This window comes from Thermobia domestica, chromosome 2 (assembly GCF_964235325.1).
Source record: "Thermobia domestica chromosome 2, izTheDome1.hap1.1, whole genome shotgun sequence".
NCBI lineage: Eukaryota > Metazoa > Arthropoda > Insecta > Zygentoma > Lepismatidae > Thermobia > Thermobia domestica.
This window is the reverse complement of record NC_137455.1, coordinates 33,022,352-33,044,250: the sequence shown is the minus strand read 5'-3', so window position 1 is coordinate 33,044,250 and position 21,899 is coordinate 33,022,352. Positions and strand designations below refer to the sequence as shown.

Below are 21,899 nucleotides of genomic sequence, written 5' to 3'. Positions count from 1 at the left end.
GAGAGACAAACGAGAGAGACTAGTCCCGGGAAAAGGAAAGAGAGGGTCTCAATAAAGAAAATGATATGAATTAGAAACAGAAAAAGAAAATAGAAGAGTTAAATGCTAATTGTGAGATCTATGAACTATAGAGAGAATTAGGAAACGAGAATTTTAGGAATGATCCAAAAAATGCATCAAAAGATTGTGATCTTGGACAAGAACTTTAGGAATGATAAAAAATGCATAAAAAGATTGTGATCGTGACCAATAATTAGTTTTTGGATCAGCAGACATAAAATTTTTGAACGTTCCCAAATCGAGTTTTCGTATTTTCTACGGAATAAGCACATCATATTGAGTTAAGTGATAGTTTGGGTTTGGCTACACTATATTTAGTTTTCCAGATATAAGGCCTACAATTTTTTTTTTATTGAAATATATTATATTTTCTGGATCAGGGGCCACAAATTTTTAAACGGCCCCTAAATCGAGTTTTCGTATTTTCTACGAAATAAGCACATCGTATTGAGTTAAGTGATAATTTGAGTTTGTATGTAGTTCTCCAGACATAAAGCGTACAAGGAAATTTTTGGTTGAAATATATTGGATCTTTTGATCCAAAAAGAATTTGTATAATTGAAGTTTATTTGTGATTTTAGTGTAGGTTGGATTAGGTTGTGTCTTAAAAAACATGCGAAGAAGTAGATGTTAGGAAATTAGGTTGAGATAAATGTAGTAGGGTTGGAACATCAACATATTACGGTATCAATCTATAGATAGATACTACACAGCGTGACCCAAAAGTAGGTATACAGTCCCGTACTAGTCGGCTCATGGCATTTTATATCTTTTACTTATTTTTATCTATACAGGTATTGACTTGGTTTTTTCATTATTTGCTCTTAATTTCTTTTCACTTATGCCTTAAACTCAGAACAGACCGAAACAAATAAATTCATTATCTGAATAAATTAAAATGTCATACTTGATCGATGCAGGTCTGTATACCTACTTTTCGGCCACTTTCCATACTAATGGAGTTATTAATACAGACACAAACCACAACTACATAAATTTTAAAGAACTAAAAATTACCATCTGATAAATGCTATTTTCTTTTGTGAATGGTTGTACAAATGAGATATTTACCTGTATACATTTCCATCTGAACCGCAAACGGGAGAATCTTCCTCAGAGCAAGTAGTAGGGCATTTTTCATCCTCTCTCAAGTTTGTGCAATTGCCAAAGTGAGCAACTTGGATTCCTCTCCTACAAAGTGATACAAGAAACAAAGACAGATTATAGAAAGCTAATTCCAAATAACAGTCATTTATGGGCAAAGTGCCAGTACTTGAAGTTGCACATGTATTGTTGATCATAAATCAGACGATTTACTTATTCTTTCTTAGTAGATTTATGTTTTGTTACTTTTAAAACGTTAATATTGAATATTGATATATTAGCTTCTTCAATACGATAAACACATATTCTTGAAAAGAGATCGAATGTTTATTATGTTCGTTAATAGAAGCCATTCAGTGGCGACTTGGGAAATATGGCGAAATATGTTTTATATTTCGTAGCTTTTCTCATTTCCTTTCTGATTATCTTCAATAATTGTAGTACACAATTTTTCTGAATACTCTGATTTCCATCTTCAAAGTAAAAAAGGATAAAACTAATGAAGCAGAAAATATTTTATAAAAAATCATTAGGAATCGTCAAAATATAAGACAATTTTAGAGCCTTCTGAAGGCTTCAATAAAATAAATTAGAACATGTTATTTTATAACGTTATGAAAGATTAATTAAACAGTTTATTAATTGATTAAATAATTAATTATTATTTAAATTAATAAATTTAGTAAATAAATAAATTTAGTAATTAAAATTATGAATTAAGACCAAATTAAGACCGTACTATTAAGACCAAATTTTGTCTTACTATGTATTACTATGTTTTGATCTACTATTTTATTACTATGTTTTATAAAGAGTATTCTTTTCAATCTAACTCTTTTCTTAATAATTTTAAGTCATTTTCATGTTTAAAATCTTTAAGATAATTAGAAAAACTTTATATTAGCATGCCGCTAGGTTTAGTGTTACATAGTTTAATATCAGATTGATTCAGTTAAAATCACTAAGTATACAGAGTCAGAAATAGAAAGGCAGGTTCATGAATAAGTCTATCTGAAATATTTGAATACAGAACTAAATCATGAAACGGATAGACTGGATAAAATATGGTTTAAGCTCGTCTATAAACATAGTTTCTGCAGAATAAGAAAGAGAAACATTATATGATTCGTGGATATGATTGACTGGTTGCAATTTTTAGGAATTATATTTTGTATTGTATTGTATTTTATTGTATTTTAATGTGTATTTTTATAACACTTAATCTTATTTGCTTCACTTTCATTGCCTTACGTTATTAGGTTCAACGTTTATTATAAAAGTGGAAAAGGGGTTACTTTAAAATTGCAATCACAGAGTATACTATAAAAGACTTAGTCCATTTCATCTGTTTATCCCATTGATAACTTACTGTTTAGTGTGAATTTAATCTAAAGAATAGTAGATTTTATTGTAAAATATTTTACAGCTTTATACTGGAGACTAGCCTTTGGCTACCTGGGGACTCCGCCCCCAGATCCCCGTGTCTGTTCAGCCTACAGTTTAGCATCTCTTATATATATCGGTCTTTGCATCAAGGGTGAATTTCGTGCATTTGTTCTTAATATTTCCTAAATTTTGCCAGCTAGAGGCTTTGCCCCCAAACCCCTGCATTTGTTCGGCATACGGCTTCGCACTTTTTAAACCCACAATTTTACCGAATTTGAAGTTTCTTTTCCTATTTCGACTACCTAAAAGATAAGATTTTATGTCCCAAAAAACTTCCATTTAAATAACATGCCAAAATGTCATTCTAATCCTGCCGGAACTGCCTAAGCATTTTGGGGTGTAGAAGATGTCTGATATAAATGACATGGAAAGGTTTTTTTCAATTTCCCATAAAACCGCTCTAAAGATGGCTTTTTTTGGGGAGGGGGGGGTGATTTAGTTGGGTAATGCTAACAAAAACGTACAAGCATACTGAACAAGTTTTTATTCCAATTCCTAATACCTAAATTATGAGATTATAGGTCCAAAAACGACCATATAAATAACATGGAGAATTTTTCATCCCCCCCTTTAGACCGCTTAAAAATTAAATATATATATATATATATATATATATATTCACTTTTGCCAATTTGTCTGTGGACTAGTCCCGAAAAGCTACAATCATGTCAAATTTAATCAGTAGCCCTACCTGAACTGGCCAATAATTTTGGGGTATAGAAGATATCTCATATAAATAACATAGGGAAAATTTTTCAATTACCCATAAAACCCCAGCAAACTTTAACAAATATATATATATATATAGTAGTGATTTACTTAGGTAACGCTAACAAAAACGTACAAGCATACCGAATTTCAAGTTTTTAATCCAATTCCAAATAACTAAAACTTGAGATTATAGGTCTAAAAAATTCCCATTTAAGTGACATGGGGAATTTCTTCATCCCCCCTCCCCCCAGCTTCTCTACAAATAAAAAAAAAATATTAATTTTTGGCAATTTTCCTGTGGGTTAGTCTCGGAAAGCTACAAATATGTGAAATTTCAACTTTCCATGTCAACCGGAAGTACCCGTTATCTTTTACGTCAGTTCATCTAGTTTTATATTTAGTTAGGATTAAGATTAGGATGAATTTAAGCCAGACCCGCAACCAGAGGGGGGCTAGGGGGCCTGGTCCCCTAAATTTTTCATGGCCCCTCCAGACCTTAACACACAATGCTATTATTAATACAAAAAACACAATTTAGCTATTTGTAACAGAATTTTTAATGACTTGGCCCCCCAAACCTCTGTGCCTGGTTGCGGGCCTGAATCAAGCTACTACTCGTACCAAATAAATTAGACTTTATTCTATCTTAATATTTCCAATAGTAAGGTGTTATGGTGTTAAGGTGTTATGTGTTATGGTATAACACTATTATGGTGTTATCCTGCTCTAACACCATAATATTTTGGGCATACACTAGACATGAATGTAAAGTTATTTGAAGTAAACGAAAACACACCATATAATGAACTGTCGAATATATTTTCATATAAACGTTTGGTAAAAAGACGTTATCTTGAAATTCTAAAATAAATAGATAATACTTAAGTCACTAATTAAATTACAATATGCTATGAAAATAATTTGTAATTACTTATCACTTAATCAGTTAAGAAAAATTCTCCTAAGTCTATTACTTACAGGCAGGTAGCCATTTGTAAATGACATTTGTTGGTGTAAGTTTGTGCATCTGTACCACAAACAGGATCATATTGGTCTGGGCACTGTAACTTCTTGCATTTGTTGATTTTTGGTCGGCATTTCTCTAAATCCACTTTTGAAACTCGGCGTTTGGATTGGCTGTAATTATAAAATGGCGTCAAAATAAAATGTGTTTATATTATGAATTACAATGCTGATATCAGTTTCTATATAATACTAAAATTGAACGTTTTAGAGTTCTAAAAGGTTAGTACTCCAGTTTGAAATTATTTGTAATTATCTATACGGGCTGAACATTGAATTGAGTTTTGTCATTACGCAGCGGTTTTGCATATCTACTGATCTACGAAGTGAATCGGTACCGGTAGTGAAAGTTCATGCGGTAGCATAGTTAATATAAAGAAGAACGGATAATCATATTGAGTAATGAATTTAATATGTAACCAGTGAGAAACTCATTGTATTTTTAATATTCCTAAATCATAAACAAGGTTCTCTTCAGTTGGAGGTACAACATCTGCGTTAAGTATTCTCAGATTATCTACACAGTCATTTTATATCAATGTTTATTGGTGAAACGATTGCACAGCTAAATTAAAATTTAATATTGATATTACTGTGACAATGCCTTGTTTAAATGCTTATGCAGAACCAGAAATTAATCTTTGTTTGGGACATGCTACCAAGAAAAAAATATTGCTCTTCACCAATACTATTTGACACACATAGAACATTTATACTTAACAAAGTCGTTGCCAAGTTACATGCAATTGCTAGAAAGTCTCTTGGTCTGTTGTTTTATCATAATGCCATGTTCATCTGTTCTTACAGTTAAACAGAAGTTTCGACACTCGAGAGAATTCACGTTCATAGTAAAACATTTTAATAATAATAATTAAAAAACTGTATTTATATAAGTATTTGTTTTGAATTTATCTTCTACATAAACGAGTACATCTGTTTGTAATCTTAACATTACATATAATCAATTACTCATCCCAGAAAATGAACCTTCTATAAGAAACCATTCTCTTTCATCTTTCCACCTAACTGAAGAAAATCCTTCTACGCTTTCAGCAAACTAAAACTAACAGACAGCTAATCAAAAATTAATTACTAAGAATAAAGAAATAAAAAATAAGAATAATGTTATCTGCAAGAAAATTATATTACGTTATAATTATTGTTTTATGTTTGCTTCAAAATTATGGGCACTAATTTTGAAACTTTAACCTAATGGGGTGGGAGAAAAGGAAGAATTTCTTCTGAAGTGCTAGACATACATGTATAAGTTTGATACATAAGCCTTTGTAGCCTTTGTATCTTCAAAGAAAACAAATATACCATTCTAACTAACTCTACAACCTATGGTACCTCCTACCGGAAGGACAAATGCTTGGACGTTCTATCATTTAAAGAACTCTTCATTTCTTTCCATTATCTTCATATCATTTCGTATCAAATTAATATTATCACCACAAGCGATCAGTTGGCGAGTGCTATTCAGTTCTAGATCCTGTTTGCTATCTTTAATTTTCCTTATAGTGTATTGCAGAAAAAAATTCATTAATAATGGCGCCAACTCATCTCTTTGTTTTAGCCCACTCTCGATACGAAAGATCGTGGACAACTATTTTCCTACCCGGACTTTACTTTGGGCTTCATTTAAACACATCTTAATTAATCTAACTAGCTTTTTCGGAATATCAAATCCAGCAAGAAGGTTGTACAATGTTTTATATATGTAATACGTAGTATTGGTCACAATAGCATCACAAAAATATCCATTAATATTCCAGTGGGAAAGAACACGAAGAATCTTAGTTTTGAGGAAACCCCACTCATGTTAAAAAAAATACATGGGAACTTTCAGTATCTCAATCTATATACTATATCTATTTACTTTTCCAGAAATGAGAAATGTTGATTTGTACCGTAACTAAACAAAATATCTATTTTGTAGTGAAAGATCCTTTCTGATGAGGTATTCACAGAAAACATGCTCGAAACTCTAAATCTGACAGCTTGCGACAACTGCAGGTGATACGGTTTCATTACCAGACGTTTTCGGAGAACTTACAATACAGTCTTCTACGGAAAAGTTTGTTCTCGGTTTGTTCAGTAGGTGGACAACTGAAGATTTCTTGTGAAGTCCGCACGTCACTGTTTCTTCTCCTATTGATCGCCTGCTGATTATTGTTTAAAATGTCGATTGTCTCTTGAAGTTAAAAATGCTCCTTTTAGATTGACTTACCTGATCGTGGAAAAATTCCAAATTTTACATGAAAATACCGATGACCAATCAAGTGAGACTTATTCGAATGAAAATAAGAACACAGAATGACTTAATGCTTCCGCATATCCCTTTTTCTTTCCTTACTAAACTGTTCCCTGAGAAAATCAGTGAAATTAACAGTAAACTTGCAACGAGGAAATGAACTTTGGAACAACATTATCAATTGAAGCAAATGCTCTCTACAAGAAAGACTCATTACTTTTCACGTAATAATAAATTGGAATTAAAAACATCATTAAAATAAACTTCCACAAGAAAATTACCCGCAATTCAACAGTTTCAGTTCACAGTCGCTACGGTATACATTTCCATCAGATCCACAGACCAACTGTTTAGGCTCTCCTTCGCAACTTAATGGGCAGCCAGTAGTTGCAATTCTCTCATGGGAAACACAATACGACATTGGAACCTCAAAGACGTGTTTTCTAAACAAAAACAAAAGATAATCGAAGAATGTATTACTCATAAAAAAGAAATCTGAGTTAAAGTCAAAACAAAACAAATTAAGGGTAGTATTTGGTTATAAATATTTATTCAAACCTTATAAATCCTTTATCATAGTTATTGTATTTAATAAGTACGTTTATATAAAAGTCAATAATTAAAATGAAATAAAGACATCCTACTTGTACAATATGTCATCTTGCTTTCTCTTCTACGTAAGCTGAACTATATCAAGACTTTATATGCAATAAAAATGGAAAAGAAAAAAATAAGACCAGGAAATTGAAGGGGCACACGAGAAATCTTGGTAACTCTTTACTTTGGGCAAGGCAGTGATATCCTGTCAGTACATAGTATTGCCGAGGGAGCATCAGCGAGTGAAGGCGGGTTAGAGCCCCGCAAGGCACGTTGTTTTCTGTCTTTCGTTCTTAAAACTGTAACTCTAGCTGCGGGAACCGGTTCAGATGAAGTGCTTATTGTCACTGCCTTGCCTAAAGTAAAGATTTACCGACATCTTCAAAATAACCAACTTAATTGTTGTATATATTCTTCTTGGTTTGTATTCTCTTCTCCCTCCTTCTCCTCCTTCTTCTTCTTCTTATTATTATATATTGCAATTTACTAACCACTTCCCTTAACCAATATTCAATAGTATCCTTTCAGATATGCTACTTTTTAGTCTGCATCTGTGTACTAAATTTCAGCTCGATCGACTTAGTACTTTTTACTGCAGCGAAGTTTAACTGTTACATTCATCATCCCCTGAGAAGATCGTCTTTGCAGCTGTATCAATTTCTTAAATATAATTATTAATTGGACAAATTCGACAATGTACTTGGATGGTCACTGTACCAAAAACTATTTATAAAATATAATAATTATTATTATAAAACCTAAGTATTTTTTTTTCCAATGGTTAAATTAGTTTTGAAGTTAATTTTGAGAGATAAAGTTGTCTATGATTAAGTCTTACTTCACACTTGAAGATATTTGTTAATTTTAAGACTAACTAACGACTTGTACACTACAACGTATCTCAATAGTGATAAAGTTCAAGTGCAGCATATCATTGTGTTGTTTGCAACTATTACTTAATATATAAGTTGTCAAGCATACATTTTAATAAACTGTCATTCATCACATGCTTTTAAAAAATAATTTCCATAATAAAGCGCTTTTATAATTTGTGCATCTACTATAATGTATAGTTGATATTTCGCCTAAAGCGTAGAGAGATTTCTATGTGTTTACTTACCCACAATTCTTGGCTTTCATTCGGCAAGCGTTGCTGTAAATTTTTCCATCTGATCCACAAGTAGGTTTGGACACTCTCCAACAGGATTCTCTGCAGTGTCTAGTCGTCTGACAATATTTCTTTGATGTCCGTACAACTCCTTGACTGAAAAAGAGTAACATTACGTTCATAAGTATTACACAAGCTACATATATGTATTTCATATGTAAATATTAGTTTAGTTTATATGGAAACTACTCAGTTGGGCAGGTACTGCCTTTTATGCACCATACCTCATGTAAAACATATTTATCCTTCCCCTCCCGCCCCCCTAAGAGAAAACAGTCACACTTAAAGATATAATATTTCATTATAAGTAGTTATCTACTTACTTACACAGTAAATATATATATTTGTTGTATAATACAAAATCAAAACGTCCTTATAGTCAGCAAATTTGCACAGAAACTAACATAAGTGTTTGCGTTTCGTGCATCAGATTATCTAACAAGCCGCACCACAATTTCAACAACATTCATAAAAAATGAATAGATTTAAATATAAGACATTCATTTGATTGCTAAATAATAATTATTATTCGATCAACTTTTATTTATGTAATATCCTGTTCCTGGTCAAATGTAGAAACAACAGCTTATTTAAATTAAGTGCAATAAAGATGGTTTATTCAGTTCTGTTTCTGATTCTTTTCATTGTCTTCAAATGTTGACGAATCTTATATATGCAAGGTAGTTCTAACACAAATATAATTCTGTTTTCAACTCTAAGTTCTTCCTTATGTATTCATCTCTATGATTTATTAAATCTTTCCTTATGTATTCATCTCTATGATTTATTAAATCTTTCCTTATGTATTCATTTCTATGATTTATTAAATTTTTCCTTATGTATTAATCTCTATGATTTATTAAATCTTTCCTTATGTATTAATCTCTATGATTTATTAAATCTTTCCTTATGTATTAATCTCTATGATTTATTAAATCTTTCCTTATGTATTCATCTCTATGATTTATTAAATCTTTCCTTATGTATTCATCTCTATGATTTATTAAATCTTTCCTTATGTATTCATCTCTATGATTTATTAAATCTTTCCTTATGTATTAATCTCTATGATTTATTAAATCTTTCCTTATGTATTCAACTCTGATTTACTAAGTTCTTCCTTATATATTCAATTCTATGATTTATTAACTCCTTTCTTATGTACTCAATTCTGTAGTTGATTAAGTTCTTCCTAGAGGCCTCTGTCTCGAACTCAGACCATATCAGTTTGTGGTAAACAACACCGAGTCCGTGGGTTTTCTTAGAGTTCTCCCGTTTCACTTCATATTCTAAGTACATCAAGTCTTTTCGTATGATATAATCATTCCCTTTCAATATTATTCATCTTTCTCTTTAGCCGACAGAGCATAATCATGGGACATAAAACTGAAAGATTCAATTTCATTTTATTAAGTTCTTTCTTCTCTATTCAATTCTATGACTTAAGTTCTTTCTTTTCTATTCAGTTCTATGATTTAAGTTCTTTCTTTTCTTTTCAATTCTATGATTTATTAGGTTCTTACTTTTCTATTCAATTCCATGACTATTGACTTCTTCACTTTCTTTACAGTTCTATGATTTATTAAGTTCTTTCCATAAGTTTGGGAAGATCTTATGGGTGTTGATATCTCTTATGTAAAATTCTAAATTGCTTTAAACGTTATAAACTGTAAAAGAATATCTTTGTTCACTGATTACTAACTTCTTGTTAATTACGTTTGTAATCAAACGGTACATCTCAGGTAACAAAATGAAGCATATTCGGAGCTTATGAAAAGTCAGTTTGGTCATATAAATATTTTCAATGTTTCGAAACATGATTTTGTTAGTTTCAAGATATCAAGATATTTGCCAAATACACAGTAAGCTACTCTCAAGACTAGTCCAAATTTCTATTGTTTCACTTTTGTAGAAATGCAGAATAAACAAGAACATCTCTATTTATGAATAAACTCAAAGTTTGCAGTTGCATTTTTGCCGTTTATTATTAAGACAAGGATCATATTAAATGTAAGTTTGTAATTACTTATATAAAATCCATAATACCATTCATTCTTACTTTGCAACTTCTTGTATGCAATAAGAGACAAATTCTGACCAAACCATATATTATCTAATAAATAATAGCATTACAATTTCGGCAAAGTATCTTTGCTTTCATAATTGTATTTCATAATGTGTAAGATAAAGGCAAAGATAGTTTGGCGAAACTGTAACGATATTTTTTATTGGCTCAGAATTTATCCTTTATTGTATACAAGAAGTTTCAAAGCTATAATGTAGCATTTATAACTTACCTCAAATTTGTGGTCATTCTTTTTGAATTATACTGAAAATATCTCTGTATAAATAATGAGAAAAAAATATCATGTTATAGGTAGGGGCAAGAGTTTTTCGCACTTATAATTTGAAAATTTCGCTTTTCGTTTTTCATATTTAGCGTTTTATCGCATTTTCCAAATAAAATTTCGCAGTTTGTAGCTCTTGTGAAAAAGAATTCCCTGACATTTTTATAATTGTTCCTTTTAGTCATAGATCAATGTAAAAATAAACCATTAATTAGCTTAAAAGCACACCACACATATGTAACTGTATTTACAACGAACTTTACAACAATTTTACTTCGGAACTCCTCATCCAACTGTAATGGTGATAACTAACGTGCAACATGTTCTCTGTAGCCGTTTCCGAATCGTCCAAAATATACCGTTCATGTCACGTTCTACAGTTCCGTCGGCGGAAAACTAGCGTTTTTAAATTGATGAAAACGTATTTTTAAAATTTAGTGTTATTTCGCGTATTGTTAGAAAATTTTCAAAACTACCAATTTCGCGTTTTATCGCGCAACGGAAAAAATGAAAATACACACAGAATATTACAAAACGTCAAAACACTGCAAATTATTTAATTCTGATGCATTTCGTTTTATCGCGCATTGCGAAAAACTTGTGCCTCTAGTTATAGGATTTTATAGATTAAAACATATGAGTCAATCATAATACATAATGCGGAGTCCATAAAGTTACATTCCGTTTCTAACTTCTAATTATATCATTTTTTTAAATACATACAATATGGCGTACAAAAAAAGTATTTTATAAACATTAAAGTTTTAAAAAAACACGCAAAACAATTTCAGCCTTCTTGTGTGAGACATATTCAAATCATTACTCTAAAATAGCTTCTTCATTGAGTTTAAATTCAGCTGCATTCTCTCTTTCTCTCCCTTTCCCTATGACCTATGGAACCCGAGGTTCATTTCCACATTCACAAAAGCTCTGCATTGACTTCTATCCTCAGCTAATTGGATCTAGTTTTTACTTTGTATTCCTATTTCTTCGAGATCCATCTTGCTATTGTCGTCCCATCTGCCCTTAGGTCTTCCTAATGGTTGTTTTCCAATTGGATTTCCAGTTAAAACTTCGAAAGCGTCCCTACTTTCTTCCATTCTGCTTACATGACTTGCCTATACCTGAGCTTCGTAGACTTGATGAATCTAACAATGTTTGGTGAACCGTATATATTATGTAGTTCCTCGTTATGAAGTTTCCGTCATTCCCCATTCCCTTTCCTCTTGGATCCCAATATTTGTCTCAAGATTTTATTCTCAAATACTTTCAGTCTACGTTCTTCACTCAGAGTAAGTGACCATGTTTCGCAACTGTTCAGCACAACAAGCATGATTATCGTTTTATATAGGCTACTTTAAACTTAAAATTCTTTGACAGAATTCGCGAGGAAAAAGATTTTGAATTGAATAACAAGACGAATTCCTACTTCCAATTGACATTTAACTTCTTCGAGAATACGGTTTTGGTCTATTAACATTGGTCCTAGATATTTGAAAGTATCTACTTTTTCGAATGTATTATTTTATATTTTGACGCATCCATAATTTACAGTATTATGATCTCGACGAACTTCCATATATTTAGTTTTCTCTGCATTTACTTCAAACTCATGTCACTGCAAGCGTTTAATAAGATCTCTGCATTTCTTTCTATTGTTCTTCTATCCGCTCCTATCAGATTTACATCATCAGCATAACGTGGTGAATATCATTCAGCTCTAGGACCTGATTGGTTTGTTTAATTTCTCTTATAGTGTATTCCAGAACAAAGGTGGATAATAATGGCGACAACACATCTTGTTTGAGACCATTCTCGACGTGAAAACTCTTGGACAAGAATTTATTGATTACTTTCCAGTATATGAAGCATGACGGAATTAAAAATAGTAGCTATATTCATGTAGCTTGTAGTAACTTGTCACTTAATATTCACAAACAACTATATTGTATATAATCCTACAATACTTTATAAGGACTTACCCACAAGTGAGTAGCTTCATTAAGCATGTATTCTTGTAGACATTTCCATCCGAGCCACAAATGGGTCCATCGTTGGGAGCAAAGTCGCAAGAAACCGGACAATTTTCCCTGTGAGCTGATATGTTGTTACATGATCCAAGATGAGACAGTTCGATACCAACTCTGGAAAAGAAGAATAACAGCTATTACATAAAAATGAAATTTTAGATAATAAAAAGTTTGAAAACCATAATTTAGAATCTCGTAAACTTACACACCGCATTTTTGAAAATTCAACCTCGAAGAGGGAAGAAAGACTGAAAACAATGTTATTATCTGAAATGAAAACAAAATATAAACTGAATTCACACGACATCTTTTAGGAATGATTTTTTATCATGTTAAACATTTTAAAATTGTATTAAATAGGGAAAATGAAGAACTTTAGTATTTTACTACGTGCTCTTTTCGAATTACTGAACATATATTAGCAGAAGATATGATATATATGGGCTTTTGGTACACAAACTATCGAATATCTAATTCACTTACGACTAATTTCTTATGTATGGTTCAGCAGGAACGAGTATAACACGCTATCCACGGCGGAAGGATTAATATATATTAGAAGTGATAAAGGTTTGAGAAGAACGATTGTTTCGCTATGTTGTCAAATTAGATAAATGCTATTTTATTGATATGTATTATCTTATTTAAAAGATCCTAATGAATGGAAATATTAATTACTAATTAATATTGTAAAATTCTCATGCGCGGTTTTCGAGAAAATCGAGAAAAAAGAGCTCCTCCGTAGCTAAGCGGTTAGCGTACGCGCCTTTGGCGTGGGAGGCACGAGTTCGATTCCAGGCGGGAGCTCATGTGGTTCGGATTCCACGTTAATCAGTAGGTCCACGTCTCATATAGCCCAGCTGCTGAACGGGACGTTAAACTAAAAATCAACTCATCAAAATCGAGAAAAACTGTTTTTATGGCATTATAAAACTGTAGTATATCGTTCTTTGCCAACATGATGCAGTTGATGGTTTTATTACGCTGAATATATTATTTATTTATTTATTTATTTTCTATAAAAATATACTTTCAGGTAGAATATTAATCGAATTTTCAAAACAGTAATTTATAATAATTTTAGATTTTAATTTGCCGCTTATAACGAGTTGTAATTTTAAAATTTGGTGTATACAACACTTTCAAATTATTAGAAATGTTGAGTGAAAATCACTAAGTAAAAACAAAACAAGTACAAATATTACATACTTCTTCAGCCTAGTTTAAGATGCTACTTTTCCACCATGCAGGTTAAAAACACAAAAATGGAGGAGAATAAAAGTGTGTAAGTTAAGAAAGAGGATCATAAGAGAGAAAGAAAGAGAGGCAACAAAATAAATTTATATGGCATGAACATACACAAGACAAGGTTGCAAATCTCATGCGGAGTCACGCTGCAACAATATTCAAGACAAGCTTAACAAGACAATCTCCTAAGTGTTTGGCAGGATCTAAAAGCTTTTAAAAAAACCCACACAAGTAGTGTTTATGTATGTGTGACAAAAGAAGATTTATTTAAGATAACATGTCTTTTAACAAATACTAAATTTGGATAAAGACATTCTTTCCTGTCACTTTAACGCTATTCATTTTCGTCTTCCCACAATCTTCTCTTCAGCTCATAATTTACAGTTATAATATTTCAATTTTTGTCCACAAACACAGAATTAGCATTTGAATGGAGTACCTACTTTAATAGGGCTAGAAAAAATGAAAGTTAATATTTTGCTAACCTGATTTAACCATGTGATTCTTTCATTTTTAAAAGTTATGTTTAGTTTATGGTTGTTGGTACATTGAAAGTTACCAAGACGTAAAAGGAACCTAACATAAATGCATTACAGTAAAACGTAATGCACAAAGCATCGAATTTTATGAGTTCAAAGATTTTTGCCTCCTTTCATGTTTTATACTGTAGAGCTTATTAGTTTAACAAAGACTTTGGTGCATAGACATGTAGTAACCAAAGTTTCTTGAGGTATTGTCTATATTGTCTATCTAGCAATATGTACTTTTGATTGTTATTTACATATACAATATATTTTAAGATTAAATTAATAATATATACATATTTAAAAATAACTCGAAGAATTGTAGTGGACTGTTTTGTAACAAAAGTAAAGAAAAACGTACTGCATTAAAAGAATGAAAAAAAATGTTACATTCTTTTCATCAAACATTGACTCCTACATCTTTCTAGCGTTCCCCAGGGTAGTGTTCTAGGGCCACTGCTATTTCTTCTTTACATGAATGATCTCCATTCTGGCGGTGGCGGTGATATATAAAAATGATGGAAAATGACCGTTTTGAGAGAGCGCTTCAACAATAGTAAAAGGTGACTCACTAACGGAACATATTACTAATTTTCATTTTAACCCACCGAAGCGGGTAATTGGTCCTAGTAGTAACATATTTAGTGAATTGTTTATTTAATCTTTATTAAGCGGAATTTACAACAGATTTCTGCAAATCACTAACTTAATTTGTCGTTAGGGGCCGCGGTACCTCAGTGGTAGAGCGTTCACCTCTGGTGCTAGTGATCCCGGGTTCGATCCCTGCCCCCGACAAGTGAACGTTGTGGTGGACAAACACCGTATGCGTGAGTTTTCTCGGGGTTCTCCCGTTTCCTTCCACTTTCTTCATTCCAAGATTTTATTCATTTGTCTTCATCACCGTCTCCTTTAGCCTAGCCGGCATAATCGTGGGACGTAAAACTCAAAAATTTCATTTCATTTTTATTTATTTTTAAAACATTTTGTCGTTAAATAGTGAATATTTAACGTCTCGCAAAGAGAAATGAATGTCTGAAATAAAATTTTTTATCTCAAATTAGTATATGCTAGCACATTTTTTACTTAAAATAGCTAGTTTTAACAGTATTCTAACAATTGGTTAACTAACTATTCTATATATACACTACAGTCTCGTTAAATTAAACAAAAAATTCTATCATGACCAATCTCGTGGGCAGTATCTCCAGGTAGTTCAGTTCAGTATTTCGCACAATTTACGTTGATGAAATTTGCAACCATTTATTAAAGTATTAATGAGTCACTAGGTAAATAATTGTTAAGGGCATTTATTACGAAATAGACCTTAAAGAAAATTGCATTTCTTCTTGAGATTATCATATTCTTCCTGAATGTATAACATACGACTAATTTTGAAAACAAGCTTTTGCCTTTACATAATAATAGTGTAAAATAACCATAATATATTACTTGTAAAGTAGACATAATTTCCCTTTCCGTTCATAAAGAGAAAAATTCCGTCGTTTTGCTCTTCCCGTACATGTACATTGTTTACTTAGTCGTACTTAAGGTAATAAAAAGTAAATCAGTTCCTGTGTTAGTGGGTCACTTTTTTGAATTTGAGGTAGTGGAGCAAATCACAACCTCACAAGACAACAGTGAAACCGATTCGAGGCGATGCCACCTTCCGAAAGTGTTTATTGGTGTCAGCGGATCAGTCTTGTGCCACCGGCGGTATCATTGGCTCGGCTTGACTTAACTTACAGGTAATAAAGAAGAATAGCTGCCATTTGCAACTTCATTTGTAGTTCTTTCACGTTGTCATAAATAATATGAATACCTTGCTGATGTTTCTTCTTTTGACGTAGACTGTATCGCGTTATAATTGTATCCTATATACATGTAGAGTTGCCAACTGTGGAAAATGGAAATACCAGACACCCTCCTGGAGTACGTATACTCTTTAAGATTGTGATACCATCGCTTGTCAAAAATATGAACAATCTGAAAGCGGTTACCTCACATAAGATTGAGCGATTCTGAGTTCGAATTTAATAACTTCATTTACTTTTGAAGCATTTATTAAAGTTACTTAATCCAGTTTTGGTTGAGTCAGCACGTGTAATTTTTGTAGTTTATCATCAACAATACATCGTATTTAAAGCAGAAAAGCAAATATAATTATGGCATGCACAGTGGCGTATTTAGGGGGTGGCTTCCGGGCTTAAGCCCCCCTCCCGAAATCTTACTTAGTATAGTAAAGTAAATGAAATATCTTGCAGAATTTTCCTCCCCCCGAAAGTTAGCAAAGCCCCTCCCGAAACAAAATCGTAAATACGCCACTGGGCATGCACAAAATATACTTGAAAAATAAGTCTTACCAGCTTCACTGAGACTGGTAATGTGGGTCTGGGCGTATTGTTTAATTAGAAGATGTAAGGAAGAAACAATGATAGCTGCGCTCTTGAAAATCTACTTTTGTTGACCTTCAGCAGTTTTGACAACTTCAGTAGAATTTCCCACCTTTAACACTTCAGCAAATCGCACGACAGGTCGATATCAAAGCGAATTATAAGCTCTGTTTTAACCATGTTCATTGACACACGATTCCTTTCGTCACTCCAAAATAATTTGAATAGAACAGAGAATAGAACTAGTAGGAAGAAAAAGTTACCAGACATTCAAGTCCGGTTTTGAGGCCACACCGAACACCGGATAAGAAGATCAAAAACCGAACTGTCCGGTAAAATACCGGACGGTTGGCAACTCTATATACATGTGTTCTTAAGACTAGTGTTTTTTTTTCTTTCTCTCTTTCTTTTCAGTAATAATTCTACTTTATGCCATTTGAGATTGTGTTTGTATTTGAATCAAAGAAGATCTTAACTGTACCAAAACAGAAGTATCCGTAAGAAGGGATGCAGACTTCTTAAAGGGGAGCAGGACTGGACACAGTTAGTATGTATTAAGTGCTTCGATTTAAGATGGGACATAAGCACTTTACATTATACGAGGGCTATTTCTTTGTTTTCAACCTCCGCTAACATCAGAGGACAGCCACATAAGTTGACGAAACGGAAGTAAGACAAAGCTGTTCATTGACCATCACCTAATCCACTCCAATAAAATGACTCTGTCCCTCAATTATTGTTGCGTAGCCAGTATGAAAACGTACTGAGTGCAACCAAAGCGCACACCAAGTGTGAACTACATGATTTAAGTCAATTTCTCCATTCCACTGCTAAGTTCCCTGAAATTCCAAGATCAAACAGTTCAGAATTCACAATCTATTCCTTTTTACACCTACATAATTCATGCCTTTATATCAAGATCGCGCGTAGTGAAACAATAGCGCCACATGTTACTATGTAGTTACAGTATACGAGTTTTCGGCGCGGAAGACTCGGGTTCGATTTCTGGTAGGAGCTCATGTGGTTCAGATACCACATACAGCTGTAGGTCCACATCTGGTATAGTCTCACTGCTGAACGGGATGCTAAACTCCAAATTAACCAGGTTCGATGCGCAAAGGGGGAACATTTCAATTGGTTGGTTTGCAGATTAATGGCTCTTTTAGAACGGTAGCTATATAAGTATCTGCAGTTTAAAGTGATATGCTTCAACAATGAATTAATGCGGGCTTACCACGTCCTAAACATCTGCAGTAAGAGGTAGTGAACTATGGTTCAAAACGTAAGGGACACTAGTTTTGCAAGCTATTGCGCTGGCTAGGCACTGCTTACCCCAACAGCATACTTGGAAGCAACAGTAATAGTGATGGATAGATCACGAGCTTAGTGATCCATGATGCAGAAGACCCAGAGGCAGTCAAATTTTCTAGACTCGGTGACCCGAAAATCCAGACAGACCCTGACCCGGTTTGACTCGGAGCGACTCGAAGAGACCCATAGCCTAGAATGATCCGGACAGATCCATGACCCAGAGTGACCAGACAGATCCATGACAGAGTGACCACACAGATCTATGACCCGAATTAACCGAATGAACCCGGTTTGACGTGGATAAACCTATAATCCGAAGTGACCCGGAGACAATACGTCGTCATATAGATTTAGAGTAGATGTGAGGCTACTAAAGTCTTTCCAGCCTTAGAACAAAGTAGATGTAAACAAAGCGAAATATATTACTCCGCGGCTCACACTTGCTTCGGCAGCGAGAGACGTGAACAGCAAGATCTTCTGCTAGCTTATTGTCGTCCAATAATTTCCAAAGTGTAAGGCTCTGTTGGTTGGTATATAATTAACGCACTGACACTGACTACTGTTATGTTGGAAATACATATTTTCTTAAATCGTTATATAAATGAGATTGCCTCTGTTCCTGTTGTTCTCTTTTGTGTTTTATAACACGAGAGGAAGGTGGATTATTGTAACACTTTTTCACCATGGAAAACTCTGCATTCTACAATTTCAAATGAGTGGGGTCGGCGCGCGAACGCATACGCATGCGCAGTAAATACTATATGTTAAAGAACGGGTGAGGTTGAAATAAAGCTACATCTGTTGTTAAATGTGATATATATTGCGTTTATTATCACAAAAATACACGATAAATTCGGACATTTTCATTTGAAATTATTATTTTAATAGGAATTATATTGCCGTAGGATATTAGTGCAGTGAGACCAACAACCAATCACTGGTCATCGATCCATTGGTAGTCAGGTGGGTTTGTTTACGTCCACTTTTTTCTAAGGCTGGAAAGAGATTAGTGCAGTTTTAACAAACCTGATTCTTCCCTCTCTCATTGCCTTTTCACTAAATATAATTTTCTTATAAATTCCACCAGCATTATGTGGGTGTTAGAGCCAAAAAGTTTGCCTATGTAGCTTACAAATTTAATTAAATTGAACATAATTATAGATTTATTCTAAGCGTTTTCAATTTCTTTATTCCTATAATTTCTATTTCTGAAACTTCTTCCAGGTATTCTAATTGTTCACGATTTTAAGGCGATCTATGAAGTGTCGACCAATCATTGCACTATTGACCTAATTGACTTATCGTGAATTTATGAATATACATATGCATATTATGCATTATTTTTTCTTAAAATTTATTCAAAGAAAATCTTACCCTGTCATATATCATAACTGTAATCATTTCCTTATTTCTTTAGCCTTTAAAGGCATCCTATACTAACTTTATATATATATATATATATATATATATATATATATATATGTACATACATCTTGTTCTCTCTGAATAGCTGCTCATCAAGCAAGAGTGTGGTCCATAAATCGATCAGAAGATATGATAAAAAGGGGGGGAAAACTTGCTATATTTATTAACACTACCAGTGGAAATTCAGGTAGACCTGCCAGGATGATTAATGACTATAAATGTATCTTTGTTCTCTCTCCAATCTCACCATTTTTTTTTCTCACTAAATCAAGTCTCCTATCAAGACACACTGACACTGGCCATCTTTTTCTCTTTTTGTTTGTTTCTTTCTTTTTTCTTTTTTTTATAAGTTTGGATCTAATTCGATCTTCACGCGTGATATTAGAAACTTTCGACCGAATTAAAGATATCGACTTGATCTGTTTATGCACACATGAAGAAAAGATTACCTGTTTTTACAATTGACTCATATTTTAAAAGAGATAATAGAAAGCTGGGCATAAATTTCTGTATTTTTTTAAAAAAATAGGCAATGAGTCTTAGTGGGCATTATGCAGAGTCGTTCTGACGTGTGATTAGTGCCACACTAAAGAGTTCGACTAACATGTTTCCTGCAGTAGTCAGGCCTTTAGTATGACGCTAATCATACGTCAAAACGATTCTGCATAAGGCCTTAGTAGGTCTATAGGTAGTAGTTAAACTTAGGAGAGCATAGACAAAAAAAACCTTGAGGAGCATTAGGAAACATTACCAGACCTGCACAATCTAAAGCACCAAGGGGCGCTACTAACCAAGGATGCTACTAACAACCAAATGGTGGACGTTTGCCACCTAGAATTTTGCTTTTCCCCTGCATTGCTTCCATCAATTTGGTTGATAATTTGTGAGAGATAATGTGACAAAGAAAAAGTGGATTGTGCAGATTGACGAACTACCAGCAGAAGAAAATTACTCGTACTTTCATAACAATGCTGATTTTATAACAACATTTATACACTCGCCATTGCAGAGATTAAGAATAGGCGTGCACAAGAGAAAGGACAACTATAACGCTTGGTCGTGTATCTTATTATTAGCGACTTTATATTTATGCACTCCTATCCCTAGGCACGCTGATTAAGAATTTAGAGAATACTATATAATGTATATAATAAAGGGATAGATGAATCTTTATAGTATAGTATAGTAATGGGATCAAAGGCGCCGACTTTGGGGGGGGGGCAGGACACTTTTGGCCCCCCAAATATTTAAAGGTGGGGTCCTCGCCCCCCAATATAATACAGTCGAGGAAAAATTAACAAAGAGGAGCAAGAATTTATGTCGTAAACTTCGTCGTGCCTTTAATTCAATATTAGGAACAGCCTTCGTATTCGATAGAAAACGCCATTTTCAAAGGTATGCTTAATAGAGCACTGAAGCTTCAACCAACACATTGGCAGCACTGATATGATAATCGAAGATCAATGTAGTGCTCAAACTTGCAGTGAAGTTCCCAAATTTTGAACTTGAATTTGTTGTAATGCCTTTAAGCAAATTTGACTTAGGTCGTGAATTTCGCAGCAGAGCGGATGCAGCGGACCAAGATCTGGGAAAAAAGGGGGGGGGCTTCATCAAGCAGTTGATATAAAACAGCTGAGTATGTTAATATATTTATTCATTGTTTGCCCACCCCCCCAATATTTTCTTCAAGTCGGCGCCTATGAATGGGATAACAGGCCATCACCTATATTTCTTGCAATATATTTCCTTCAGTGTTCTACATTTTCTGTGCACTGATGGTTTGAAAATCTATCTATTGGATTTCATATAATGAAGGTGTTTTCTTTAAATGTTCAATTACTTCACTTCAATAGGAACGAAGTTGTGTCGTTGAACTTGTTTGTCGTAAATATTCAATCACTTCAGTTCAGTAATAAGGGAATTCAACTTGTTTTCCTTAAATGTTCAATCACTTTACGTCAATAGGAAAGAAATTGTGCCATTGAACTTGTTTTCCTTAAATGTTCAATCACTTCACTTCAACAGAAACGAAGTTGAGTGATTGAACTTTTTCCTTAAATGTTCAATCACTTCACTTCGATAGAAATGAAGTTGTGAGGTTGAACTTGTTTTCTTTAAATGTTCAATCACTTCACTTCAATAGAAACGAAATTGTGTCGTTTCACTGTTTATCATTTTTCTTAGTCTTTCTCCAAAATGACAATTATTATTGTAGTTAATTAGATTGTATAAACTGTAGTTGGCATTCCTCATAAATAAT

At 33.1% G+C, this 21,899-nt stretch overlaps 1 protein-coding gene across 1 annotated transcript in view; it reads right to left on the bottom strand.

Moving 5' to 3' along the window:
* The window catches only part of LOC145671328 (serine protease inhibitor dipetalogastin), a 208,414-nt gene that overhangs the window by 9,246 nt on the left and 177,269 nt on the right, over positions 1-21,899 (bottom strand). The window contains exons 4-8 of the mRNA XM_081740337.1: positions 12,694-12,855; positions 8,316-8,459; positions 6,880-7,041; positions 4,300-4,458; positions 1,132-1,251 (exon numbers count right to left, since the gene is read on the bottom strand). Coding sequence (XP_081596463.1) covers positions 1,132-1,251; positions 4,300-4,458; positions 6,880-7,041; positions 8,316-8,459; positions 12,694-12,855 — 747 coding nt within the window. The remainder of the gene's footprint in view (positions 1-1,131; positions 1,252-4,299; positions 4,459-6,879; positions 7,042-8,315; positions 8,460-12,693; positions 12,856-21,899) is intronic.